Source organism: Aplysia californica, unplaced genomic scaffold (genome assembly GCF_000002075.1).
Source record: "Aplysia californica isolate F4 #8 unplaced genomic scaffold, AplCal3.0 scaffold00117, whole genome shotgun sequence".
Taxonomy (NCBI): Eukaryota; Metazoa; Mollusca; class Gastropoda; order Aplysiida; family Aplysiidae; genus Aplysia; species Aplysia californica.
The window spans coordinates 63,406-87,049 of NW_004797387.1; the positions used below are offsets into that span (position 1 = coordinate 63,406).

The following is a 23,644-nucleotide window of genomic DNA, read 5'->3' on the forward strand; positions in this document are numbered from 1 at the left end:
GAGCGGAAGGAAGGAAGTGAGGAGGCGGGAGATGGGTGCTGGGGGAGAGGAAGGGGAGGGATTTAAAAAAAAAAAATTAGGGGGGGGGATACCGATGATGATCCTCATGCGTGGGTGCAGTGCCACTTCGCTGCCACTTTCCCCGGAAGTGCGGCGATCTTTGGTGTTGTACGAAGTGTTCCTGTACAAGTCTGTGTTTGAAAAAAAAAATTGTGTTACGAAAGGCCGGTGCTCAGAAACTAAGTCTGTAAAACGTATACGACCAAACGTGTCTCTGTTGTGGCGTAAAACAAAAAATAATTCTCCACTTAACTCACTGCTGATGTGGGTGATGTTGGTAAGGCTACGCCTTGCCCAGACTTTGTCCAGGCTTTGGGGAATTCAATAAACATCTGCTTTTCCCCATGTGTGGATGTTTCCGTCAATTCTGATGATGTTACTCGGTTACATCTGAATATCACGTGGTTCCTCCTGATTATCACGTGGTTACATATAAAATCCTATGGTCACATAATATGAATGTCGCGTGGTTACATATGAACACCACGTGGTTACATAATTATGAATTCCCCATGATGTGGGCATCCCGACGTTACATATGAACGTTACGTGACTACACCTGAATGCCACGTGATTACACCTGTATGTAATAATATAGTTTCACAGAATATACGGAGGACATTGGAAGTCTTTGGGGGTGAGATGTAACTCGCTTTCCGAAACTTCTGGAACTTGGAGAGTCTCTTGACTATTCCGAGAGTGCGAATTCAAACAACAAGAAAAAGCTGAAACAAAGTTCATTTAATGACTCGGGTGTTCTTGAAATATATTTTTTGTATACTATGTGCTGCTTCGTGTTCGTGTCAATGGTTCAGGGTGTTTGGTCAGTAAGAGTTTTACGACGCGTGTAACCCAAATAATATAGGTAATAAAGTCCAGAAGATTACAAGTGTTTCTTGAGAGTAAATACCAAGGAAAGGAGAGAGCAGAGCAGAAAGAGAGAGAGAGAGAGAGAGAGCAGAAAAGAGAGAGAGAGAAAGAGAGAGAGAGAGAGAGAGAGAGAGAGAGAGAGAGAGAGAGAGAGATGGACAGACAGACAGACAGACAGAGAGATGTTGGATTTGGAAGAAGGAGCAAAACCACAAGAAATCGCTCGCCAACCACCCACGTTCAGGGTATCTCCTTTTTGTTGGTGGTACTGGCTGTATTATACCCCTGATGTTCCCATGATTATTATAGTTTTGATGGTTGGTGACAGAACTCCACTGGATAGCTCCTCTTCTTTCTCTCTTGTTTCTGGCTGTTGTGTCTAACTTTTCCACGCCTTACTGAGTGACCGCGATGGTGACGAGGAGTATCTCTTTTCTCAGATTCAAAGAGACTGATGTTGTGGTCTGCTCCTTACGCTTCTTTTGAATAGTATTAAAATACTCGTCCTTTCTTCACAAAGTGTGTTGCTGTGATCGTTCAGACCCGTCTTAAAGAACAATTTCACTCACTACAGAAACAAGTATTGTCAGTGGCAGAAGCGGCGTGGCATTCATTGGACAATTTGTGCCTGTCAGTCGTGTGGGGAACACAGGTCATATCACTGAACTCTTTCCAGCTAAATTAATAATAATAGATAGCATTTGTATAGCGCAAATCCCCGCTCAACAGCAGGCTTTATGCGCTTCACAATCAGACCTGAGAGCATTCTGAAACAACCTCAACTTCCTGGGAAGCATACAGTGCAAGCGGACATTTATAGGCGATAAAACACTAACATACTGACAAGATCTTTCCCTGTCTATGGCCGGGTACCCATTCCCACCTGGGTGAAGTGAGGAAAATTCGTATAAAGTGCCTTTCCCAAGGACACCACGTCGAGCCCGCAGCTCGAACCCCCCGACCCTCGAACCCCCCGACCCTCGAACCCCCCGACCCCACGATTACAAGTCTGGTAGCGTAACCACTACAAGCTTTACTAGCCAATGTCTTTTATTCTGAACAAACCAGTATGTGTTTGTTCTGAACTGGCTGATGTCGTTGTTCTGTCTTTAAATTGAAGGGACAGTTGTCGTTGTTGTGTGTATCCCCCTCATCCCGGGCTGGCCCTGGCAGGAAGGATCTGAATCCTGCTTCCAAAGTGATCTAAATTATGTTGATGGGGGAGTAAAAGTACTAACATTTTTTTAAAAAATTGCTTTCTTTTTTCGTATCTTTGGCATGAGGTGACTAGTGTCATTGTTGTGTTATTCACCTTAAATGGCTGATGTCATTGTTGTGCTATTGACCTTTTGATATCATTGTTGTGTTATGTGAACTTTAGTGGCAGATGTCATTGTTGTGTTATGTTGTGTTATTGACCTGAAGTGACGGATGCCATTGTTGTGTTATTGAACTTTTGATGTCATTATTGTTTTATTGACCTTTTGATGTCAGTGTTGTGCTATTGACATGAAGTGATAGATTTCATTGTTGTGTTATTGACTAGAAGTGACAGGTGTCATGGTTGGGTCTTTAACCTGAAGTGACCGATGGCAGTGTTTGGTTGGGGGTGTGCTCAGGTATGGGTTTTTCCTTCTTATCAAGCATCTGTCAAGTAGGTGGTCGGAGGGCATCACTGGTAGGTCCTATTTCTTTACTTTCCTTTTGTTGTTTCTGCCAGTCTTTTGTCTTCCTTTTTACCCATCTCTAAATGACCATTATTGTGTCAATGTGCTTCTCTTTACTCAACTCAGCAACAGCATCTATCGTCCTTGTCTGTCTTTTTTCCTTTCTTTGTATGTTACTATATAATAATAGCAACACCAGTAATCTTTGGAGTGTTGATACAGGTGTCAAACTTGTACTATTTCGCCATTTCCACTAATCTTCGGCACTCATGTGACCTAATTGTGTTGCAAGTGCCGGCCGTGACACTCTTACTAGATCTAGAACTAAAACCAAAAAGTTAACACGCGTGTGTTTGTTGGCTCATCACCAGCTGTGCGGCAAGTCGTACAAGGCCAAGCGCAGCCTCCACCAGCACCACCAGAACACGCACCACAAAGACCTGGGCAAGATGCTGCCCCCAGCGGCGGTCAGCTCACTGCCCACTCAAGTACCTCTGCACTCAGCCCTGCTTGCTGTGAGTCACACTTTGTTGTACGTTATGTAGGGTGGCTGGTTGGCTGGCTGGCGGTGCTCTGATGTGGTTTGCTGCCCTTTCTTTCCTGTCAAACGTGATCGATCGATTGTCCTTGTCTCTTCCTCCTCCTTTTTTGTGTTTGTTTCTCTTTAGTAGAGGCTCCAATGGGACTGTCTTTTCATTTCAGAACTGTCAAATTTTTCAGATAACAGGTACTTTCATTAAGGTCTATTTCTTTCGTGAGATAAATAGAACCTGGGTTTAGAGGTGTGGAATATTCTGTTTTAAGATTGGAACATTGTTTGTGATATAAGACATTCATTGAGATGTATTCAACGCTGCTTATGATATACAAAGCATTCTTTGAGATTTGTTTAACTTTCTGACAGATCTATGGGACATTGTTTTATTCTCTTATATATTTTAGGGAACATTTTTTAACAGGGATAGAACAGTTATTGGGGTGAATCAAATAGTGGTAAATATGCCTGTGAAAAAAACATTATTCTGGTCATTTATTTCAATTAAGTTTTGTTTTAAAAATTGTGGGTCAGGAACTACCTGTATGTTTCTGTTCACTGTATACCATGTACTGGTAAGAGAGAAAAAAGTATCATCACTTTGATTCACCTGGGTTTTTCTTTCTTCTTTCTTCTCCCCCCTCCCCTCCCGTTCCAACATTCTCACATACACACATGTTCTACTTCTCGCATTATACACTCGTACAAAATTAAACTGAACACCGTCCCCCACCCCCCCACCCCCCAAACGAAACAACAACTTTAAAAAATCAACACCCTCCCCCCCAAATAAAAACAACAACAAAAAACCACACCCAACAAACCCTCTAAAACTTGTAGCAACAATCCCCAACCCCTGCCATATCGGAGGCAACAAAATCTCTACTGAGGGAAACTCTGGAGTCGTCCCGCAAGGCAAAAGACAGCAGCAGCAGTAGCAACACCAGTCAGATCAGCAGTGCTGACACCCTGCACAGCAGTAGCAGCAGCAACGGTGGCCGACTGAGCGACCGGCTGTCCACGCCCAATTTGGTTAACTTATTAACCTCCGACATCTCGCACAAAGGTCACGCTGCTGCGGCGTCTGATGGGGCCGTCGCTCTGTTGAAGTAAGTTCTTTTTCCCCCTATGACAGTTTCTCTGTTGTTTTTTTATTTTGACTTTCCCCTTTGGAATGGAGGTGGGGGGGGGAGTTTTCAAGATTCACTTGGGGGGGGGGGGGGATTGATGATGATGATATTGTTGTTTTTGTTGTTGTTGTTATTATTAATATTATCATTATTACTATTGTAAAGATCTTGTTGAGGTCTCCGTTCAGAACTTACTTTACACGTCTATGCATATCCAGGGTCCCAATTTTGTGGGGACCTAAATGGGGTAGCCAAAACACCATACAGGAAAGACACTTGTTGTTAGAAGAAGGAACATCAATCAATGAGACTTTTACCATCATTTATATCAGTTATGATTTTTCTCATTTTTATTATCGTTATCAGCATTTTTATTTTTATTATTACTGCTACTATAATCTTCAATGTTATCATTAGGCTATGGTGCTCTGTTATTACACCACTCACATACTTTATTTTTCCGATCCAGCGGCGTTTTGGGTTCTAGCCCTTCGGTCTGTCGATATGGCAAAGAATTTACTGGTTTTAATCAGATGTGCTTTGTCGCTGTATAGTATAGAGTATTTACACCACTCACATAATATGACTTAAACTTACTCAGGTTTATTTATGTGTTTTTGTCTGTGTGTACATGTATAGGAATAAGTCAAGAGCGGACGGGATCAAGAAGGAGGGAGAGTTGATGATGTCAGTGAAGACGGAGATGGTGGAAGAGGAGCAGGCAGAAGATCTTAGTGTGCGCACGACAGCCGCCAAGAACCAGGTGAAAGTCAAGCGGTCACCGTCAGTCACTGCAGATGATAAAAAAGTCCATTGTGAGGTGAGAACTTTGGAACTTTGATTAAAGCAGGGAGAGAGGGGGGGGGGGGGGGAGAGAAAGAGGGAGAGAGAGAAAGAGCGAGAGAGAGAGAGAGACCTGGAAGTGAAGGTGAGAAAAGAGAACAGGGAAAGGGGGAGGGGGGGGGGGTGATGAGAGGGGGAAGAAAGTGAGAGAGACTAAGAATTTGGGAAAAAGGAGAGAGGAAAGTAAGGGGATGGGGGAGAAGGGGGCTACCAGTAGGTCTTACAACTGCATTTCTTGCTCACTATTGATTCTGCCTTTCCGTCCTTCTTTTTTCCTGCTCTACTAATGACTGCTAGTGGATGCAAGCTGCCACTGCTGGGGCTTACTTACTGTTAGATTCCTGTGTGGGGAGAATGTTTATGGAGTATCTCAGGTCTTTTGTTGGGACATTATGTCCCTCTCGTCTTACAGTGGTCCTGTTTCCTAAATTATGTAAATTTTGTCAATTTGAATGAAAACGTCTACATAAACATTTAATAAAAATTTTTTTTTGACTTTTGATTTACCTACTGGTTTTTTTGTCTCATGATTAATTCCCTGGCTAGTGTTGAAGTAATATTCAGCAATGCACATCTTTCTCTGTGCATGGATGGTTGGCAGTATCTTTGATGTGGTTTGCTCCTTTTTTCCTTTCAAATATTTATTGTTCATTCTTTTATGTGTATGTTACTCTCTAATAACACTTCTAATCTTCGGCTCCTCATATGACCTGTTTGTTTTGCAAGTGCTGTAAAACTCTTACTAACATGAAAACTAAATTCTCTCTGTGCGCCCTGTCTCAGTTTTGTCACAAGTCATTCAAGCACGATGTGTCTCTGGCCAACCATATCCGCACGGCCCACAACATCATCGTCAACTTCCCTGAGTCACAGCCAGCCCCACAGCCCCCCAAGCTCAAACAGAACCGGAACACGACCTCATATGCTCGTATAGGTGAGTTGGAATCTACCGTCAGACCTGTTATAGACAGCTACCCATTTCCCCCCTGTGGGTTGGAGGGTTATATAAATAGGCCCACTGTCCCATAAAAACATTCTTAAATGCACAATATTACACAAATACAGATCATGGGCCTCTACTCTCGGAACAGGTGGCAGGGTCACTAGGCTCTGACTCTTTTCCTTTGAACAGTCAAAATTGATTCGAAAAGGTTTTTGAGGCTTTTAACACAAATTTCCTTTATCTTCAGTGAGCAACCCAAATTGTGTCTGAAAGGGTGTAAACTTCAAACCCACATTTTCATTTCCCTCTAAACAAAAGTATCAAAGTTGTGTCAAAAAGGAAGTAAAACCTCAAGAAGAAATGTATTGTCTAAAATTGAGTCTGAAAGGATTTTAAAAAATCTCAAACACAACTTTTCATTGTCCTCGCTAAGGGACAACCAACAATGTGTTATGAAAGATGTGAAACCTCAAACACAACTTTCTATTGTCCTCGCTAAGGGACAACCAACAATGTGTTTTGAAATATGTGAAATCTCAAACACAACTTTTCATTGTCCCCAGAACCGAAGCCAAACGGCAACCCACTGGTGCGACTGTCTGACGTTTTGCCAAACTCCATGTATGCCACGGACGGAGTCAACAAGCTAGACCCGGTTGCGGCCGACTTGACCATCAGCTCTCTGCTGGCCCGTAAAGTCATGGAGAGGCCCAACATGATGACCGCCAATGCCGGTGTGGGCGTGGCAGAGAGTTCAGCTGGCGCTGGAGGGGGCGGGGCGGTACTCAATGGCAGTGGCGTGGTTAATGGTGGTCTGGGCTCGGTGGAGAATGGGGCGTTGGATGAGAGTAACGCTTTGCCGTATCATGTGACCTCCCGCATGGTGCAAGAGTAAGTGGGGCAAGGGTGCTTAAGATTTTTGTGTCTGATGTCGATAGGCTTCACAATGAACTCATACTGATAACGCTGTTAGATCAGGGTACTTGATTATAGAGAAAGGGATGAAAGGGTGGGGGGCTTACTTAATTAAACTTTTTTTCAATGCTGTGGAGGGAACAAACATCCTTGAGTTTACTGAATAAATTGCTTAAATGAGAAATTTTTACTGTAATTTCCAAAGATTTTATAAATGTTTTTCACTCTTTTTATTGTCTCTTACCGATCAAATTGTGTCCGTATTGCAGTAAAACATGGGCTAATAAATTGTCTGTCATCCACGTTAATGACATAATAAGTTGTATGTCAACCACATTAATAACATAATGGAGTTAGTAAAGATGTTGAAGCTGGTGGTTAGTTTTGAGGGAGGAGGGGGGGGGGTGTAGGCGTGCTTGTGTGTGTTCAAACAAATATCAAACTATGTGTCAGAGGTTAATTTCTGTTAATGCTGTTTTCTTTCCAGTCTGAGTCTAGAGGAACTAAGCAGCAGGGAGCCAGAGAAGCAAGGTGAGTGGGTAGTGGTTTTTTTGTACCAGTTTACAGGGAAGTACAAGGAGATGTAACCAGGACTGTGAAGTTGAAATGTACTATGGCCTTGTCTCTCTTATAAAATTAACTTTTTATCTTGTCAGTACAAATATTGGTGAATACGTCTCAGCAATGAAGGGGTTAACGTTTTGCCATCACAAGGCTCATATAGTAAAAACCCCTGCCATTACAAACATTTTAGGGGAAATCCAAAGAAACTGGGTGGTAAACATTTCCGATCGGTGTTTTGTGACGGGAGCGGAAGTTCGGGGTTCTTGCCGATTGGCAAGATGTGACGACAAAGTGTGAAACTAAGACTTGAAACTTATTTTTTTGTTCCCCCCATCTTTCAGCTGTGCTGGCGGAGGATGGTGGTCAACGGCGGTCTCGTATCACGGTGCTGAAGGAGACGGTCCTGGTCTCGAGACTGGACGGCATCAACAACGTGACGGGCAGACAGGCCACAGCGTTCCAGTGAGTGGACAGAGCTCCTTCCCATATGAATGCAATTATTATTTTTATTGTTGTTATTATTATTACATTGTATTATTATTATTATTATTATTATTATTATTATTGTATTTTTGTTATTATTACAATATAATGTTGTTATTATTATTATTATTATTTATGTTATTGTTATTATTACTGTGTATTATTATTTTTGTTATTATTATTATTATTATTATATCATTTTGATGCCATTTATTATTCTTATTATCATGATTATCATTTATTACTAGCCTATCATTATTGTTCCGTTTGGACTGTGTGTTTTTGTTTTTTTTTGGTACTTATATTATGTGTCGTATGTTTCTGAGGCTGATGGGACTACATAAATTTATCAGAGATAGGTCCCTACAGGATGCATGATACGTTTTACTGGAGTGAGGAAGGGTGGGAGGGAGATGGGAAATGAGAGGGAGAAGGACATAGGGATGGAGGAAGCAAGACAGAGAGAGGGAGTGGAGATACAGGGAGATGGAGGAATATGGACTAGGAGAGAGACTAAGGGAGACAGAAAGAAGAAAGGAGAAGGACACAGAGGGATGGAGAGGGAAAAAGGGAGAGGGATAGAGGGAGGAAAAGAGGAAGAGGGTGGAAGGAAGAGAGAGAAAGGGAGGAAACAAGAGATAGAGGGAGAGAGAGAGAGAGAAGAAGGGAGTGAGATAGGGCAAGAGACAAAGTTGAAGTGGGAAGGAGAAAGAGAGTCGAAGAAATAGATACTTGAACAATTCCATCTTTGCTAACGCTATTTTTTGGGAGGGAGGGAAGGAGGAAGGAAGGAAGGGAACAAAACAGAGAGACACTGATAGAGGACTGGAACTATACCTTCAGCACTGACACTGTGCCCTCCTCCCCAGATGCCAACTGTGCAAACGAGCGTTCACCTCCTTGGTTCGATTGTACCACCACCTCCCAAACCACTTTGACAGCGAGGTGAACACCTTCGACTGTCGCTACTGTGAGGCTTCCTTCAGGTTGCAGACTCAGATCTTAAAACACCTACAGGTAACACTAACACTTTCTCACCAGGGTATATTATATGTGATATATATTTATATATACATATGTATTTATTTATGTGTGTGTGTATGTCACATTGTGGTGGAATCAGGGGCTCGTCAATGTTTGGGCATTTTGAGTTAACAATACCATCTGTAAGTTTTTTTCTTTGTCTTGCTTTCAATAATAAAGAAAATACACATCTTTTTTTAATAGAAGTCGAGGTGTTTCTGATTGAAGAAGGTGGGGGGGTCACCTGATTTCAGAGGTAAATCTATTGAGAAAATGGTCTCCAAAGTTTTGTAGCATCTGAAGCTTGAGAGTCATTGGGAAATAAAAATTTACAATTTTGTGCCTTTAATCAAAGTTTTCCAATAAAATCAAGACAGAAATTTGTTATTAGATAGACATGAAAGGTATTCAGCCCAAGTTTGTTTTTTTGAATTACCGATCCGGCGGAAATATGCCGTTTTCTTCTATTACATTATTTTGACGAGCGAGCGCATGATTTCACCACGATGCCTCACATAATTATATATTAATTATATATATAGAGTCAATATTGCCCAAGACCGCCACCCCTTGTGGAGGAGAAAAGTGGTTGTCTGAGAAAGGTGGACGTTGTAACCTTTATTTCTTCCATTTTGCTCAACTTCTCTGTATTTGCATTGGTCATTGTCAGACAATGATGGACGAACTGTTATTATGATATTTGCAAGGGATTTTTTTTTTAACCTTAAAAAGTCTTCATCTATTGAATTTGCCTTTTTTGTAAATGAGCTGAATCTTCCTGATGAGATTTGATATAATGATGTCTTCTTTGTTATAAATAGTTTTTTAAATATTTCCCCTCCCATTTATATGAAGATGTGGTATTGGCAGTCATTCTCATCCACGATGGATTGTTTTTTTTACTCGACAGTGTCATAAAGATAAGTTCTCAGGGCTCAGCAATGTCTCTCTACCATTGGAGGATATTCAGAAGGTGAGTTGTCGGGAGCACAGCTGAGGAACAAACGTGATGCCACTGTGCTGACAATGTGGGGGGGCCAGTAATGGCAGAAATTTAGATGTATCGATACCAACATTTTCTACTTGGGTTAACCTTAGCCTGCATAATGGAAGTCTTATAGATCCGGGCGGTGCTTATTTTTAAGTTACAGAGCAAGGGTCAGATTGAGTATCAGGATTAGGTTCAGATAAAGATTGGGGTTGGTGTTAGGGCTAGTGTTTCAATGTTAACAGAAGTTTTTAACGTCATTTAGTTTTCAAGCGTTCCATTCAAGATCCATGGGTATGTTTTAAGATCAAAAGCAAGGCAAATGAACAGACTTTAAGATTATACAAATAACAATATTTTTTTAGAGTTTCACGTAATCTTCCTGTAGAGTTGTGCACAGGATAAACAGTGCCTTTTCCTCTCTCTCTTTCTCTTTCCCCCACGGTGTGTTCAGAAACAAAAGGATCAATCATCAGACAACGTGACACCAGCTTCGAGTGGCAGCAACAGCAGTTTTCTGTCCCCCGGTTACCTGGCTGATAACTCGCTGACTAACACACCCATCACTGGACGCTTCCCGGAGCCAGGGGAGAGAGCCAATGGTGGCTACTCTTGTACCAAGGTGAGAGAGGTGCTGATGTGTGTAGTAGTCGCATGTTTTTGTGACCCTATTCCTCACTAGAATGCTCAAATACCCACAACGGTGCTATTTGTAATTGTTGAGTTCCAACTCCTCCCTTTTCAACACTTTTAACGAGAGGTTGCGTAGTCGCTTGCCAATAAAGAAGTTTTGTTTTTTTTTAGAAAAAAAATATCTCTCTGTTACATTGAAGGCAGCCTTGGCATCTATGTTTCCTGAAAGTTTCATGTCAAAAGGATGAAAACTAAGGAAGGAGTAGGGGGAAAACTGCCAAAAAATGACATTTTGAGAAAAATGACAATTATTGTGAACATTCAAAGGCGATTTCCGACGACAATAGACTCAATTGTCTCCTTGTTATTTTTAGACAAAGAACTGGTTGATCTTCAAAAATCAGCCAACATCTGAATTTGCACAGCTTGACCCAAAATCGGCCAAACTGAGGGTCGTTCCTCCCATTCAGATTGTTTTTGAGATGGAGTCTTCAATTTTTCAGGAAAAGCTTTTGAAGCTTAAATTGTTTGTTTTTTCATTTCTTCATCTAGTGTTTATGAGCTTTCTTAGTTTTTTCTAGGGCTGAACGTCTATGAGTGTTTCAATTTTCTTTTTTTCATCGCAAACAAGTGTTAAGCATCCCCCTTTTCCTCAACATTAGAGTGTTCTGTACAATTGTTGGTTAGCAGTTTTCACCCGCACAGCGCGCAGAGTGCGCAACACTTATGCCCACGAACCAGGATACAGACGCAGCACACGCTTTATCACACCGTCGCCGATGGACGTCCCGTGGGGGCAAAGTGTTAAGCTCGTTGCTTTGTGTGCAACAGACATGGGTTTCTTTTCCATCTGAGAAAGTGTTTCTTATCAAGTGTCTCGGTACCGACGTTTGTGGGGTAGTGATTAGGCATTTTGCCGTAGCACCCAGAAGACCACACAAGTTTTATTTCAATGCAGGGAGAATCTTCTTCAAGTATCTTCACTGACTGCTGGGAAGTTGCATTTCTCTTAGCACAATCTGTCCCTGACAAGTAGGGTCGAAGCCGCCCTCCTCCCAGATGGTCTAAAGTGTGTTGATGGGGGCATAAAAACAACTACAGTTAAATATATCATTACAAGTACCTCCGTTTTCTTGTATGTTGTATGCTACTAATCCTGGGTTGGAGGATTAAGTCAACCGGCTCCACAAACGATCTAACCTTGACGTCAGTGAGGGCGTAAAATGTCGACAATTGTTTCTTCTCCTCAAACGGGTGGTTGGAGGGTGCTACTGGTCAGTCTCACTTCTTTTACTACCTTCGTTTTTTCTGACCATCTTGTCTTAATTTTTCCCCTGCACCGAATTACCGTTAGTGCAAATGAACAAACAAACAAATTTAAAGAAACTTCCTATATATCTCAGTGCCATAAGAGTTTCAGCCTGCACCAAAAGATGGTTATTGTGTCAATGTGCTTCTTTTTACTCAAGCAAACGAACAAACAAATGAATTGAAATAAAGAAACTTCCTATATCTCAGTGCCGTAAGAATTTCAGCCTGCATATATGATGGTTATTGTGTCAATGTGCTTCCTTTTACTCACGCAAACTAACGCGCAGATGTGTCTCGACGCAGTGGAATAAGGCGCTCGTCAGTTTTTGGGCATATGGAGTTATCTGTAGCATCTTAGAGACTGTTTATTTGCTTTCCTTTTGGTGGAAAAAATATCCTTCTATGTTGAATAGAAGTCGAAATATTTGTGATTGAAGGAGGTCAGGGTTGACTGGTTGCAGAGGTAACATTATCGAGAAAATGGTCGCCAAAGTTTGGTGACTTCCACAGCTTAAGAGTCCTTGGAAACTGCAAATTTACATTTTTTGTGCCTTTACTGAACGTTTTTCCACAAAGTCCATACGTAAAAGTGTGTTTGACTTGACATACAAGGTGTTGAGCCAAAAAATAAAAATTTGAAAAAATGTCTAAACTGGCCGAAAAAATATGCAGATTTTTCAGATTTAATTCTTTTGACGAGCGCCTGATTTCACCACGATAGCTCACAAATAGAAATAAAGAAACTTCCCCCTTCTCAGTGCCGTAAGAGTTTCAGCCTGCACCAAATGACCGTTATTGTGTCGATGTGCTTCTTTGTACTCAAGCAAACGATCAAACAAACAAATAGAAATAAAGAAACTTCCTCCTTCTCAGTGCCGTAAGAGTTTCAGCCGGGAGTACCTCCTCCAGCGCCACATGCGCATCCATCAGAACCAGAACTCCTTCTGGTGTCCTGACTGTGAGAGTGGCTTCAGTGGGGAGACAGATCTCATGGAGCACAGGAGGGTACGTTTACCTACCTCTCTCCACGCTTGTTTTCGGCCTTTTTTCTGGCACGATTAAGGTTGTTCATGTACAAACAACCCTTTCTGCGCCAATCTAGGAAGTATCGAATGGTATTATACCCTCGGCAAAAACGCCCTTTTTTAATGCTTACACTTGCTTTCTTTCTTTCTTTTTTTAAAAGAATTTCAGACCCATCTTCATGTACTTATTCTTTTGTCTTCATTTTCATATACAGTCGAGTCAAACCTGCTCTAACGGCCACCTGTTCGAGACAGTCATCTGTCCAAACGAAGACTTATTGTGGGTTTTTTTTATATATCATAACGACTCTGTCAAAGACATCCACCTGTCTAAAACAACCGTTCTCCTCAACAATTGGTACCCATCTTGGATAATTTTGCGTTTAATGCTTAACGCACAGATTAAATGTGCATATGTGGACAAATTATATTAAATGAAATTGATCAAAATTATTTTTAGCCTCCACGTCCCTCACGAGGCCCCCCCACTTTATGGCTATGGCTCATAAATGTCTACTTTATTTGCTGTACTTCATTTGATAAAATAAGTCCTGTGATTGTGTCATGTAATAATTATATTTCTGACATTGTGGTGACATCAGGCTCTTTACAAAATAATGAAGTTGGAAAATAAACAAAACTTTTTTCTACCCTTAAGGCAAATTTCTTCAAAATTTTTGTTTTGGACCCTGGCAACTTTTGTCTTTTAAAGAGACATTCCTGCAAGGATGTTATTTGAAAAACATTGATCAAAGGCACAGAAAATGGAGAATTTCAGTTTCCAAGGACACTACAACTTTGAAAGTCACAATTGTGCAGCCATTCTCTCGCAAATTGCTAGTTTTACCTCTGACACAGGCGACCCCTTTCCCCCCCCCCCCCCCCCCCACCTCATTCAATGGCAAATATCTCAACTTCTGTTCATGATAGATGGGTATTTCTTTTCCATCAAAGGTTGGGTATTTTTTTTTCATCAAAAATAGAGCAGGTAAACAGGAGTTCCAATTTATACGAATAGCTCAATAGCTCCGTATGCATGAAAATTGGGATGTGTGCGTGCGATTCCACACTATTGTAACTCATGCGGAATTGTACATAACTTTGTGGTGTGTTTCAGGCATGTCACGGGACCCCCAAAGTCTCGGATGAGCAGATGAAGTATTCTAACCTGCTGAACAGCCTGTCCGCCAGTGTCTACGACCAGTCGGCTGCAGCAGCCGCAGCGGCAGTGGCCGCCGCTGCTCAGAGCAGCAAACTAGTGGTCGCCAACAGCGACTCCAACAACAACAACAGCAGTGGCAACGACAACAACAACCTGACGTCTGCTACAGCAGCAGCCGTGGCTGCCGCCAAGTCTGGTCTCCCCGCGAGCACGAGCCAGCGTCTGGGGCTGTACCCTCCCATGGTGGACATGAAGGCTATCGACCTGCGACACGGGGAGGAGGTGGCTGTGCGGATGGCTGCCGAGGTCGGGGATGCAGAGAGGGAGATGCTTGTGAGTTGTTGAATATGGTGGAAGGTTGTGTAGTGCCTCGGGTTGCTAGATGCAGTGGGGATTGTTAAGTACTGTGAAGGTTGCTCAGTTAATATTGTGTGTGTGTGTGTGTGTGTGAATGCAGTTTTGTGTGTGTGTCTGTATGTGTTTGTTTGTGTGTGTGTTTGTGTGTGTGTGTGTGTGAGTGTGAACAAAGTGCTTGTTTGGGTATGTTGATTTAGTTGCTCTCTTTGACTAGTTTTATATGTGTGTTTTTTTGTCCAGGTGTGTTAACACAATTGTGTGTGTGTGTGTTTGTGTGTTTACTTTTTTGGTCCGGATATGTTAATGTTTTTGCACATGTGCATTAACAGTTGTGTGAGTTTACATTTTTTCCAGATGTGTTAACACGGTCACGTGTATTTATATCATGTCCAGATGTGTTAACACAGAGTGTGTGTGTTTTTGTCCAGGCCCGGCAAGCTGTTCTTCAAGAGTTCCAGAAGAAGGCTCTGCTCATGAAAGCCATGGAGGCTCAGACAGACAAACGGACGGCCGGCACGGGACTTGACTTTGAGCAGCTGAAGAAAACGTTCCCCACTCTGGGACAGAAACAGCTGGAGGCGGTCACTTCCAGGATATTGCAGGTGAGTTAGTCCTGGTACAGTCCACAGGGAGTGCTCAGTTCTTGTGTTTACTCACTCACTGTTAGACTTGTTTCCTCATTCTTGTTCTTACTCACTCATTGTTAGACTTTTTTCCTCTCTGTCACCCAACCATTTTGTCTGCCATTTTATTTTTGCTGACTGTATCCAGAAAATTGATTTTTAAAATTTTGTAAAGAGAAACTCAAGTGTGATATACGGTGGAGGCTGCTTAAACCAAACACAGTTTATCTGAAAAAAGTGATCTATGGAAAGGAAATAGAATACCCAAATTTTTTTCATCTCTACTTCAGCAGCCTCTCTTGACTAAAAACCAGGCTGAACCGAAGAAAATCTAATGGTCCCAGAGATTTCAGTTTAAGAAGACTCCATCCTATATCAACATGCAATGAAATGAATATTTTATATCAGACAGTTTAAAGAACAAAAAGAAACCTGAGCATATAATAATTGTATGTGAGTGTGGGAAGTCTGTGGAAGCAAAGATATTAAGAATTTGTTGAGCTGCAAAATATGGCTTATGGCCATAGAGCATGGGTTACACAAGCTGCAAACTGCAGCTGGTGGTGGGAAATGAGTGAAGCATCTTCTAATGGTGAAACAAGTGGAAACGGGTAGGGTCACAAATACTCTTTATTGTGCCAATATATATATATATATATATATATATATATATATATATGCATTGTGTTATTGTGTGCCACTGTATTTTTCTCACATGTGCCATCTTTGTACAAATTTCTCTAGGGGGATAAATAAAATTTCCTTTTTTTTTTGGTTGTTTCTGCCTGTCTTGCTTTTCCCTGCATTAAATAACCATTATTGTGTCGATGTGTTTTTCTTTACTTGAACAAACAAACAAAAATGTGTGTTTCCTTGTGGTAACCCAGGAGAACGAGAAGATGCGCCTGGCTCTGCTGAAAGCCGCATCAGAGGAAGAACAGCGTCAGAGGAAGATGTTTGAGAAACTGAGTGAGAAGAAGAGGAGGGAAGAGCAGGAGGCGGCAGCAAGACTGCTGGAGGAGGAGAAGAGGAGGAGGCAGCTGGAGCAGGAGAAGCTCAAGGAGAAACTTGCCCAGGAGGGGATGGGGGACGTGACCGTGGTGATGCCGGATGCCCCACCATCGGACAGCGGCTCTGGGGATGACGGGGATGCCCGGGCTGGAGCAGGCCAGGTGGAGGAGGAGACGGAGACAGCCGTGGATTTCTCTACCACTTCTTCCTCACTTCGCAAGTCGGAGGGTGTTGTCGCTGTAGCTGCTGCTGCTGCTGCCGTTGTTGGTGGTGGTGGTGGTGATGGTGGGAACGTGGTGAGATGCGAAGCTGGGAAGGCAAAATCTGAGGGGGGTGCTGAAGGGAAGGACACTGGCAGTGAAACAGCAGTCAGTGCAGGGGTCAAGCGAAGGTCACCTGTCCCGATCACAGGCTCAGGTATGTCAGTTCTATTAACTCAGCAAAAAAAAAGTAACAGTACAGGTTCTAGTGTATCGTGTTTTTTCCTTTGACATTTGAAAGCTCAGAACCCCCCCCTCAACTGGATATTTCAATTCAATTCAAACTCAAAACTCAAAATATTTCATTTCACACAAACCCAGAACATTCTGATCTAGATAAACTCAAAATGTCCCGGTTCTGACAAACTCAAAAATGTTCCAGTTCGAACATACTACAAATGTTTTAATTCAGACTAAAAATGTTCTCAATTTTAAACTCAAAATTCATGTTCCAATTGAAACTCAAAATGTTCCAACTCAAAATGTCCCAGTCTGTGCAAACTAAAAAAAAAAAAAGTTCCTTTTCAAGCCACTTTAAAATGTTTCTAATCTAATTGGACAATGTAACAACTATTTCAGCTCCCCCTACCAAAAGCAGACGCAAGGCGCTGAAGCCCCAGAGAATCAACCACTGTGAAGAAGAGACAGGCACCTCCCCGACATCTGAGACGCCGACGCCTGGTGGGGATGTCGGTGTGGTCAAGATGGACACTGATCAAGCTGATGAATCAAGCTCCTCGTCTCCTGCCCACACTGCAGAGTCGAGTAATAAAAGTAAGTATTTCTCTTTCTTTCTTTTCTTTTTCTTTATTCTCTCTTTTCTTTTTTCTGTTCTTTTTCTATATTCTCTTTCTTTTTCCTGCTTTTGTCTCTCTTTAAAAAAAAAAAACTTTCTTTATTCTCTTTTTCTTTCTTTTTCCCGCTCTTATCTTTCTCTTTCATTCCCTTCTCTCTTTCTTTCTCTTTTCCTTTTCATGTCTTTCTTTCTCTTTTCTTCTCTGTCTCTTTTCTTTCTCTTTCATGGCTGGTTGGAGGCGCCACTGGTTGGTCTTCCTTTTTTCTTTCCCCTCTGCTGTTTCCCTAAGTTCCTATCTGTCTCACTTCTACCCTGCTCTTTACGACCATTGTTGTGTGGGTGTGCTTCTCTTTACTCAATCTGGAAAACTTTTTCTTTTTTATCTTTTTCCTTTTTCTTTTTCCCTCTCTCATCTATTCTTCTCTTTCTTTTCCTCTTTTTTTGCTCTTTTCCCCTTTCCTCCCCTCTTTTCTCTTTTGTGCTTTTTTTGCATCATGTGTCAAGAGGTTTCCGTCTTTCTGTGGATGGTTTCGAGATGGAAGAGGTGATGGCTGTGGTGGTTTTGGTCAAGAAGAGCTCTGTGAAATCCCGTTAGGCTAACTACCTTTGCTAATACTTTCTCCAGGGATTCTTCAGCTATTTCGGAGCAATTGGAAGAAAGGAGAATGTCCAATATCAATGTAATCGGAAGCGAAACTTCAGTTCAGTTGAGGAACGGTACTTTTTTTCCGTTTCCACCTTTTCTTCCTTCCTCCTACCCCCCCCCCCCCCCCCCCACCACAAAAAAGAACGAAAATTTTTCTCCAATTTCTTCCCCCCCCCCCCCCCCCCCACCCCTCAGACAAGTTTGTCCAGATCCACCCGGCCCACTTTGCCTCCAACACTCTGTCTCAGCTCAATCAGCTGGCCAGTATTGGGGCCATTGGCCTCGCCCCGGCCACTCCCCTCTCAGAACTGGCCCGGAAACAGCTGGCGGCGGCCGTGACCTCTCGCGGAGGAATGGGGTCGCTGGTGGTGACCCCGAGTGGCCTCAAGTACATGGACAAGGCCATCCCTGGCTACGACCAGGCGGCTCTCCCCATGCTGTTTGGCAGTATGAGTGGTGGTCAGATTTTGAACGCCAGCAGCAGCAGTAGTAATGGTGGGAGCATCAACAACAACAACAACAGCAGCACCGCCAACATGGCTATAGACTTGAGTACAACGGACAGCGGAGGAGTGAGACAGGGAGGTGCCAAACCCTCTGTGAGCAGCCCGCCGCCTTCCAACTATGAGACCTACATGCGGGAGATGAACTTGCTTAGCTCTGCTCCCTCTTCCTCCTCCACTGCAGCACCCGGCCAGGCCACAGACTTGAGTCAGAAGTCGAGCAGCGGTGGGAAGAAGAAAAGCAGCAAGAGCTCCCTTTCTCGCAGCAACAGCCACGAAGTTCGCTCGCTCACAGAGGGGGGAGACCACAGTTCCCAGGACTTGTTAGCAGCGGCTGCCACAGACCTCTCCAAGACATCCTTGCTCAACGTTCAGATCCCGTCTTTGTCCAACCCGACAGCTGCCTCCGCAGTTCTCCTGTCCAAACTGGCGGCCAGTCAGCTCTCCGGCCTGGAGGTGGACCCGGACAATCTAGTGGGCTACCCGCGTGTCCAGTGGAAGCAACAGATGACCGCCACGGAGCTAGCGGAGCTGGGTATGTTGGTCAACGGCTCGGCCCAGGGCTTTGTCAAAGACGGCAAAGCTCAGCCATTTTTCCTCAACACCAACAGCAACAGCAACAGCAGCAACAAAAGTCAAGCATCGTCCCCGTCGCCAGCCCCGTCACCCACCAACTCGGACGCCTCTTCCTCTGCTGAGGGTCGTAAAGTCACCACCACCTCCCTATCACGCACACACTCCAGGTATGTACCCATGTGAAGCTAATGCGGTGGAATGATGGAAGAAACCATGTCAGTTTGTCTTTTTTCAGTCACAGATCACAATGACTCTTGTCAGAAAGGTTTGAGGGTGAAAAGTCACTTTGGTGAGTGTGGATGTTTTTATCCTGTCGCTGTGACTCTTGTCACACAAGTGTGAGGGTCATTCATTTGAGTCAGCCAGTGGTTTGAAAGCACTGACTACTGGTAGTTCTTCTTTTCTTTCCTTCTATTGTCTTTCTGTCTGTCTGTCTGTCTGTCTGTCTGTCTGTCTGTATGCCTGTATGTGTGTTTTTCCTTCCCCCTGCACTAGTTCATCATCCTCATCATATTGATGTGCTTCTCTGAGCTCACCCTAAACGACGACTGTGAGTACATGTGTTAGTTGCTGAAATCCTGAAGAAGGCCCAGTTCAGGAATCGGTTGTTGGGAAAAACCCAATGGAAGTTGCAAAATGACGCTAATGAAATGTTGTTGACAAACTGACTGTGGCTCTTGTCAGGATATGTCGGGAGTTGAGAGGTTGCAGCTGCTAGGTATATTTTCTTTCTTCTTCTTTGCTTTACTCATCACTTGATGTTTTATTTATTTATTAATTTATTTATTTCATTTATTGTTCTTGTCTTTTCTTCTTTTTGCTTTTCCCCAGCACTAAAAAAATGACCATTATCATATTCATGTGCTGCTTTTCTGTGACTCAAACCAACACCCTTGAACTGTTAGCTTTGTCATGTCCACCTGCTCATTGTGTGCGAAGAGAAAACACTCTGGAGTAAATGTTATCGCCAGAATCCCAAGAAGTACTAGAGTGAGCTGCAGTGAAAGTGTGTTTGTTCCTCACTACTATGTTAATTGCCGGTCTGTCCTGAAGTAAGAAGGACAACTGCCACTGAAAACAAACTAGTTAAGCCAGTTTGTGTACTGTAACCTCCTTCTGTACTGCTTGTTAGTTTGTGTCAATGGCTAGTGTTCAATGTGCTTTCATTTCCTCTGCTTTGGAACAAAATGTTCTTCCACTAAATACTTTCCGTTTATGAAAAGATTTGTTGTAGGTGTAACATTAGAGGGTTTTTGGATCCTAGGAAGTGCGCTAGGAACCATGACGCTGTTAAATGATTTTGGATCTTCTGTTATGTGTAGTTTGGTGTCACGTATGGTTCCTTCTCTACAGAATTTATTTTTTCTTCTAATTCATGAGGGATATGGTCTAGTTAACTGGTGGTGATGGTGGTGTTTGTCAAGTCTAAAGTTTGGTTCTGGTTTGGGTTGGGACTAATGAGGGCTAATTCTGGTATGTATAAGTCTGAAAAGAACTCGTGCAAGAGCGAAATGTTGTTTTTCAGCAGTCAATTTCTCTTGCCTGTTCTATGATATTATTTAGGCTGCGAGGCTGATAGTAGGATGACGTGGTGTGGACTGATGTTGTGATAGGAATATGTTTTATATAATTTAGACTCAAAAGTTGTGTCTCTTAGGTGTTGAGGAAGAGAGTTCCAAACTGATGGAGCAGGATGGACTATTGATACTTCAGCTAGTTTATTACTTCCTTTCTTTGGAACTCTAAAAAAGTAAAAGATGCTTATATCCTGGTCTAATTGATCTAGATAGAACATAGGTCAGGACGAGATCATTAAGATATGAGGGAGCTTTATTATTGATACACTTGTGTGGTATAATATCGCAATTTCATACCACAAGAAGTTAGGTTTAGGTATGATATAAAAAGGTAGTTTATAAAGGCAGCGTTTTTAGGGGTTTCTCCTACATCAAGGTATTCATCTAGACCAGTGGTGTGCTGAATAACAAACATGTGATCTGTGTGTAGGTCTCCACTGTCCAGCATGTTTTTGTGAGCTGCCTGTGCTTACTAATCCATGTGAAGCAAACAGGAAAAACACTTGTCTGCTCAAAGCACTAAGAGCCATGATTGTTTTTAGAGTCACTGTCTCTAGAAAAATAAATACATCTTGTTTTAAACAAAAAATACATATAATATATTTCACGATGTAGAATCTGTGAAGTGAAACATGTAACTTTTCCTGGGAGACATTGGGTAGTACACATTGTGTGCTCATTTGGAGGAGGTTATATTTTGTAAACTTTTGTCAGTGGTGGTTTGAACTTGTGAGAATGATAACCAGTTCTGTTCTTTGTCTTCCTCCTCTCTTTCTTCTTCTTCTTTCTTCCATCCTTCTCCTCCTCTTCTTCCTCCTCCTGCTCCTCCTCCTTTCTTCCATCCTTCTCCTCCTCCTCCTGCTCCACCCGCTTACACCCCTGTGTGACTTGTCAACTTGCAGTGCCAGAATCACGTCCCTGTCGCGCACACAGTCCAGGTTTGATCACGTTTTGCCGCTTTTCCTCTCGTGTTCTCTCCATTGTTTCTCTGTCACTACTGACCACTGGCCAGCAAAGACCATTTCCTGTTCTGGGACAGCAGGCTTGTTATGCTATACTAGCGTAAGCTGACAAAACGCTGTTTTTTCTTCAGAGTAGTTTCGACAAAAAGGTTGTTTTTTTATGTCTGCGTAATCATTTAAAAATAGTCCTTTTGAAATTTGAATAGTAATTTATTCAAAAAGTTTCAATTTGATTTTTTCACACAAGTAGGGTTACTGATCAGGCTTTTAATTTAGCAAATAAAAAATATTGGCGCCAAATTTTTTTTTTTAGCATTTTGTCGGCTTACGGCAGTAGGCCTTTACCTGTCAGAGACAATGGGGTTTTTTTCCTTCTCTATAAGTTCTTTTTGTTAAAGTTGGGTATTTTTTATGTTTTTTGTGGGGGGAGGGAAGGGGGTATGATGGTTTTGACTTTTTTTTATGGAGGGGGGGGGGTTTGTTCATTCTTTTTAGTTGTTTTTATTTTTAACAGTATGTTTCTTCAATAAAATTGTAACTTTCCTTAAATCTCCAATGATAGGGGATCGCAGGATATAAAAGGGATGTGACAGTGTATCAATCATGTCACTGGTACTTGTAATAATAGGCTGTAATAATAGTTGTAAAGGGTATTGAGCATGCTGTTGAGAGTGAATATGGGCTATGTAATTATGCAATTGTTATAATTATTATTAAGTTGCACAAACACACAGTCTTTGGCAGTTGAAAAAGTAACGACTATGAAAGTTAAAATGTCTGCTGAGTCAGCCTTTTGCCTTGTGGGTCGTCGGTATAATAGAGAGCCTGCGAGTCTGGTCCCAGAAGCACACGTTCTTTGCTGCTACTGTTACTGTTATGTTACTTGTTACTAACACAGCTGTTGACTTAGCTGCCTGCATCCCTGTTTGTTTGTTGTTGCACTGTAGCGGTGATCTCCTTCTTTTGTATTCCACATAGCTCCGCCTGTCTGTCGTTGGGATAGGCTAGGCTGGTTCTGCTGGAGAAGTGGTTAGCTGTGAGAATACATCATGTAAAATGAACTTCTATTAAAACTATTACTATTAAGATAACAACATTAACTTTTTTTAAAGAAGAGAGAGGGGACTCTCAACCACTACATATTGATCAATGTGTAAAGATTGAAATGCAGTTTAACGCAGAATTTTTTTTTCCTGCTTTAATTTAGAAAAAAATGTGTTGGTTTTTTTTTCAGATTCTAACTATAATTTAAGAAATTTCTACTTTTAAGTGAATTTGTTGAATTTTTATTTTTTTTCCCCTGCAATAAACAGTATCTGCAAACTTTTGCACGCAAATAGGACATGAACTTTGTGTACACCAAGTTACAATATGTCATAGTGTCCTAAATACTAGTGTTGTACCAAGTCCTGATCATAACCAACACATGTAACATGTAACTCAAACTCTTCTGTGTAGTGCTCTGTCTGTTCATACTACAGTCTCCTCTCTGTCTAATCCACATGATGCACACATGTAAAAATAGCGCTGGGGGGGGGGGGGGGGGGTATTGCCAGAGTGGTGGGTAAATTATTGGATGCTCCATGCTGGGGTTTTTTCGGGCTCTTGTGTAAAAGTTAATCTCTCTGTCTCTCTCTCTCTCTCTCTCTCTCTCTCTCTCTTCTTTTGAGTAACCCAGATTTAGTAGAGATCTTTTTGTTGTCTTTCCAGAGAGTTGTGAAAATCTTGCTGTCTTTTCTCTCCAGCATGCCTCTTGTCTTGGTTGTCTTAGTCATCTTAATTCAAGAAAGAAAGTGACATCTTTGGAAACATGTATGTTATACTGTGGAACCTGCTGTAACGGCCAGCTGTCCTAGACGATCACCTGAACAAATGACCACGTCCCATCTCCCCCCTTACTTTTTTTTTTTCGTTATTATGACATTGTTAAAGACTTCCACCTGCCTAAGACAACCGATTTTCTCTGCAAAAAGCCGTCTTGGACAATTTTGACTGTATATGAGTCTATGTCAATTGCTAAGTGTCTATCTACAAATCTATAACTGATTGAATTGGCCGGGGCGTGCTCCATCTTCAACTTTATAGGGTCCTTATTCTTATGCTGTGGATGCTGTTTAGTATTTAACGTCTCAGTAGATTTGTCAGTAAGGGGCTCCCTTGTGTACTCAACACAACCCCCCC

General features: G+C 42.2%; 1 protein-coding gene across 1 annotated transcript in view; it reads left to right on the plus strand.

The window, feature by feature from the left end:
* Positions 1-23,644, plus strand: part of LOC101858098 — a gene marked incomplete at its 5' end in the record, with an annotated part of 48,655 nt that overhangs the window by 2,400 nt on the left and 22,611 nt on the right. Inside the window, 16 exon segments of the mRNA XM_035969109.1 lie at positions 2,969-3,112; positions 3,973-4,241; positions 4,902-5,082; positions 5,889-6,039; positions 6,612-6,939; positions 7,451-7,494; positions 7,869-7,989; positions 8,880-9,027; positions 9,944-10,006; positions 10,476-10,643; positions 12,839-12,970; positions 14,108-14,485; positions 14,938-15,111; positions 16,020-16,560; positions 16,983-17,177; positions 18,041-19,091. Of these exon segments, the coding sequence (XP_035825002.1) occupies positions 2,969-3,112; positions 3,973-4,241; positions 4,902-5,082; positions 5,889-6,039; positions 6,612-6,939; positions 7,451-7,494; positions 7,869-7,989; positions 8,880-9,027; positions 9,944-10,006; positions 10,476-10,643; positions 12,839-12,970; positions 14,108-14,485; positions 14,938-15,111; positions 16,020-16,560; positions 16,983-17,177; positions 18,041-19,091 (4,088 nt within the window).